Source organism: Elephantulus edwardii, unplaced genomic scaffold (assembly GCF_000299155.1).
Source record: "Elephantulus edwardii isolate Elephantulus edwardi_28Jun2011 unplaced genomic scaffold, EleEdw1.0 scaffold00221, whole genome shotgun sequence".
Classification (NCBI taxonomy): domain Eukaryota; kingdom Metazoa; phylum Chordata; class Mammalia; order Macroscelidea; family Macroscelididae; genus Elephantulus; species Elephantulus edwardii.
The window spans coordinates 3,675,610-3,680,924 of record NW_006399971.1 but is presented as its reverse complement, the minus strand read 5'-3'; the positions used below and the strand labels follow the sequence as shown (position 1 = coordinate 3,680,924).

Here is a 5,315-nt window from a genome sequence, read left to right as displayed (position 1 = left end):
TCACTATCAGTCAAAAGATACTCAATAGAACCTAAAAAAAATCCAAGACACAGTAGTACATTATCTCTGAATTAGTTTATTCAGGTATCAAGTAGTCTTTTCCTTTATTTGAATTATCTTGCCAGTGTTATCTATTTTTATATGTTAACTACAGAATCTTCCTTATCTCCCACACTTACTTTTTTCAGAAAAATCTATTGTCCTTTAGAACCATATAATTTCAGTAATTTCACCAGAAAATTAACAATTATCACAAAATTTTCATTGTCAGTTTTGAATAAAAATATAAATTAATATCTGAATTATTTGATTTTCATAAGACTACAATCACCAACATTCTTGTCATTACAAGAATTATACATTTAGTTTGTATTTGATGATTTAATTTTTATAAATTAATCTGGCTGAAATCTAAAACGAAAATTATCCTCCTTACCATTAATCTATTGCCCGAGTAATTTATGTGACCCCAAATCAAAGAATCATAATTTCTTAAACTACATCCTTCCAGATAACTTTTCTCATTGCCCTTTTTACATCTTTGTTCCTCAGTGTATAGATGAGTGGATTCATAGTAGGAGCAATAACAGTATAAATAAGTGCCAGGATTTTCCCCTGATTTTGAGAGTAATTATTTTTAGGCTGAAGATACATGAACATAATTGTTCCAAAAAACACTGTGACCACCGTCAAGTGGGAGGCACATGTCCCAAAAGCCTTCTTTCGTCCTTCAGCAGATTGCATCTTCACCACAGTTCTGGCGATACAGGCATAGGAGGTAAGGATGATAGACACTGGGATGGCAAGAATGATCAGGCGTCCAATTAACATTTTCGATTCAGTTGGACCCGTATCCACACAAGACAGCTTGATAATGATCAGGATCTCACAATGAAAATGGTCCACTTGACGATGACCACATAGAGGCAAAACAATGGCTAGTGATGACTGAAGGAGAGAGTTGGCAAATCCAGAGATCCAGGAAACAGCAGCCAGAATGCGGCATATTTGTTGGTTCATGATTGTAGCATAACGCAAAGGCCACAAGACAGCAACGTAGCGATCAATAGCCATGACGGCAAGCAGCACACACTCTGTGGAGCCAAGAGCCAAGGCCACTGAAAATTGAACCATGCAGCCTATGTATGTGATCGTCTTCTCACCACTCCACATGTTCACCAGCATCTGAGGGACAATGCAGGTCGTGAAGCCAATGTCCAGAAATGACAAGTTTCGAAGAAAGAAATACATGGGGGTGTGAAGTCGACTGTCCAGAAGGGAGATCAAGATGATAGCTGTGTTGCCAGTGAGTGTCATGGTGTAGAAACCAGCGATCACCAGAGAAAGGATGAACTCAGCCTTTGGATCTTCTGAGAAGCCAATTAAAAGGAAGTTTCCCCAGGAGCTGCCATTTGTTGCCATCATCTACTTCATAGCAGGTCAAATAAAGTTGAATGTTATTTATCTGTTACCAAAATAAAATAAAAATAAATAAAGTTGGTATGTTTTCAGTCAAAGTTGCTATTATTTCATTGGTTTTAAAAAGAAGTCCAAAGCATATGCAGTCAAATTTTCTAGTTAACAAAATAATTTACCTGTAATGTTGTGTCAAAATAAGTTAAATACTATTTGTATACCAGTTGTCCATACTGTCTAAAAGCAGGGCCTTCCTATGAAATTTTGTAAATGAAAATAGTGTACACAAAGAAGTAGGACTGACTTATACAGAAAAAAAATTAGCATTTACCTTCATGATTCAAAACATTGACAGTTTGATTCTGAGATGCTGAATGTCATTCAAGGAAGGAAATTGTCAATGTCACACTCACTGCATAGGGTGCATGGTGCCTCTTTAAAGACTCACTGCAAAACAAATATGTAACACTAGTTTCACTTTCATCTCTTTGGTAAAAGTGAAAATTTCCTTCAGACTTGTTTTGGTTAGTAAAAACAAGTACTAATGTAAGCCTTTCATAAAAGTAAATTGTTAAAAAGTGAAATTTCCTGAAGTGAAGGATACCTACATACATATTCAATTAACTAAGCACTGCTCTGGTGGCTTGCGTTGTGGTGCCAGAGAAGAGTATTGAACATACCATGGGCTACCAGAAGAACAAGCAGGTCTGTCTTGGAGATGGTACAAACAAGTTACTCCTTGGAGGCAAGAATTTTGAAGCTCTGTCTTACATACTTTGTGCATGTGGCCAGGAGGGACCAGTCCTTGGAGAAGAACATCATACATGGGAGGGTGGAGGGACAGTGCAGGAGAGGAAGACCTTGGACGAGATGGACTGACATGATAACTGGGACAATGAGATTTAAGTGTGTTGGAATCAGTGAGACTGGCTCAGGATAGGACAGGGTTCAGAGCTGTTGTACATAGGGTCACTATGAATCACAGGCCACTCGATGGCACATAATAGCAATGACTACAATCCTGGTAGCTTATGCACCTGAGAGATGGACAATGAATAAAGATGACTGAAGAATAATTAATGCCTTTTGTTGTGGTGCTGGGGAAGGGCACCAACACTCTAACTGTGTCACACATCACCCAAAACTCAAACTAATATGTCTTGAAAAAGGTATAACCAGAGTAGGAAAGAATAAAGAAACTTTCTTTGTAGGAAAGCATAAAGAAACTTCTTACATATTTTGGGCATGTTTCTAGGAGAGGCTATTCCTAGGAAAGATAGAGGGTCAGCAAATGAAGGGAAGACCCTCAACAACTGACTGCAGCAGTGGGCTTAAGTGTGTCAGAAATGGCACAGGGTTCAGGTCTGGTGTTTATAGTGTCAACTCGATGACACCTAACACCAACAATTCTGGTGGCTTAGTAGAGTTGCATTTCCAACTCAAAAGCTCCTGCTTCAAATACACCAACTGCTCCTGAGGGGAAATATGAGTGTTCTCCTCCTGTACAATTTACTGCCTCTGAAAAACCACCAGAGAGTCAGCTATGAGTTGGTTCTGAATTGACATTATCCAACAATAATAATATATCCATATACTTTATGTTTAAATTACATTGTCCTCCTAATATTTATAATTTTATTTTTATTTTGTGGCATAATTATGAAGGGAAAAATTGAGCAATTTGAAAAAAAGAGGAGCACTATTATATAAAATAACACAGAGCTGTGGGAGTAGGGGAAAGAATAGGAAAAGAATGGATGGATATTGAACATTGCTTTACAACAAATGAGGAGAAGAATTGTCTTATAGGAATATATGATTAGGTATTATATGTATGACAACAATTTTTAACAAGGAATGTATCATGGGGAGGGTCAAGGGAGTGGGGTATAAAATGTACAACAATGAAACAAAAAAAATACAATTAAAGAAAAAAAACAAGAGCAAGAACCAGTTGTGATAATTGATGTGGTAAATTAATTTCCCCTGACTGGGAATAAGATGATACAAGGATGACTGTGATAGTAAAGGAAAGAGGGAGGGTTGGGCCAAACTGAGACTGTTAGAATTTAATATTCTTTTTTTTTGGTGAGAAAATTTATATTTAGAATTAGCCCGCTGGACTCAGTTTAGATGATCCCAATTTTGTTGGCAACATCCAAAGCATCATAGTCAGGAGTAAGTCCAACATAGGCCTTCTTCTCTCCCTCAGACCTAATCAAAGTGTTGATCTTAGCCACATCAGTGTCATAGAGTTTCTTTACAGCTTGTTTAATTTGGTGCTTGTTGGCCTTGACATCCACAATGAACACAAGTGTGTTGTTATCTTCTATCTTCTTCATGGCTGACTCAGTGGTCAGGGGAAATTTGATGATGGCACAGTGGTCAAGCTTGTTTCTCCTGGGGGGCACTCTTCCAGGGGTATTTGGGCTGCTTTGGCTTCAGTTTTGGGAGAGACGGGGCTTTCCTTCTTCACTTTCTGTGCCGTCTTTGTAGAAAGGCTAAATTTAATATTCTTTTGACAAGTTACAAATTACTTCCTTGACACTAGTAAGGTAAACAATTATTTCACCCTGTGATGGCTAAAGTTATGTGTCAGCATGGGTAGCTATGAAGTGCAGGAGTGAGCCCTTTCTCAGGGAATTCACTGGCATGGTATGGGACAGGGTTCAGACCTGTGGTTCATAAGGCTGCTATAAGTTGTATACAATTTGATGGCACCAACCAAAACAACAGCAACAATAACCCTGCTTCTTGGAAGGAATACATGAAGTCATTGTACCAACAAAAACTGGCTAACAGAAAAATCATTTCAGGAAGAAGTATATGATCAAGAATCAATGGTAATGAAGGAGTTCAAGCTACTCTGAAGGAATTGGCAAGAAATAAGGCCCAGGAATTGATGGGATACCAGTTTGAGAGAGAAGTGCTGAGAAACAAGAAGCTCTGCAAAAATGTTTGAACTCTCAGGGAAGGAGAAGGAGAGGCTATGCAGGTGCTTCCTTATCTCAAAAGCCAGGAAAGTGATAATTTTGTGAGAATGTTTCTTTTTTCTACTGGGCCAGAGAAATTGTGACCTTGTAAATATATTCTTTTATCTAGAAAGCCAAACTCACAACACCCTGCCTTCCTAAGACTGTAAAACTAATGCTGGCTTCCACTTCTGTAAACTCCTGCCAATGCTGCTGCTTTGTCTGTTTCCTAAAAAAGGCTTAGAACAAAACAGTTTGTAGAGGACAGAGGGACAGCCATTCTGAACTTTAGTTTTTCTATCCCTCTGCTGCTTGAATAAAATTCCTTCTTCCTCACAACTCAGGTGTTTGAGTGACTCTTTCTCTCACTCAGGTCTTTTCTTCCTGTAACATTCTTGATATATTAGTCAGAAAGCAAAACCACTTGGGGAAAGAAACTGAGAGCAAGTTGCCTGTTGTTTGCCACCAGCCCTCTGGAGATTCATGTAGGGCATTCTGATCAATTCAGATGATTTGATCTGTCAAGAGCTTGCCAGGGACACCTTGATCCTATGTAAACAATTTGATTAAGTGGGAGGTGGGCCCACTTGACATATCCTTGAGGAGATGAACATGAGGAACTGGCATTGAGTGGTGCTTGAAACACAGTAGGCTTTGCTGAGAAAACAGACAGGACTTGCTCTGTAAAACCAGAAGAGGAGTCTGATAACTTCCCAAGTGCCTCCTTATTACCACTCAAGGCAGTGGGAAGAGTAGAAAACTGAGATTGCTTCAGTTAGCGAAGGGGGGGAGGAGAGAGTGGAACTGTGTGTGTGACATAGGGAAAAATGCACCCCACTGGAAATTATGTTGAAAAACTTTAAAAATAGGCTAAAGCTCAAAGAAAGAATACAATAAACCTCCAAACAAGGGAGGTTAAGCCTCTAA

At 38.8% G+C, this 5,315-nt stretch overlaps 1 protein-coding gene across 1 annotated transcript; it reads right to left on the bottom strand.

The window, feature by feature from the left end:
• Nucleotides 1-492: 492 nt before the first annotated feature.
• On the bottom strand, nt 493-1,422 carry LOC102866419 (olfactory receptor 2G6-like). Its single transcript, XM_006898163.1, has one exon. The coding sequence runs from the start codon at nt 1,420-1,422 to the stop codon at nt 493-495; it is 930 nt and encodes a 309-aa protein (XP_006898225.1).
• Nucleotides 1,423-5,315: the final 3,893 nt, after the last annotated feature.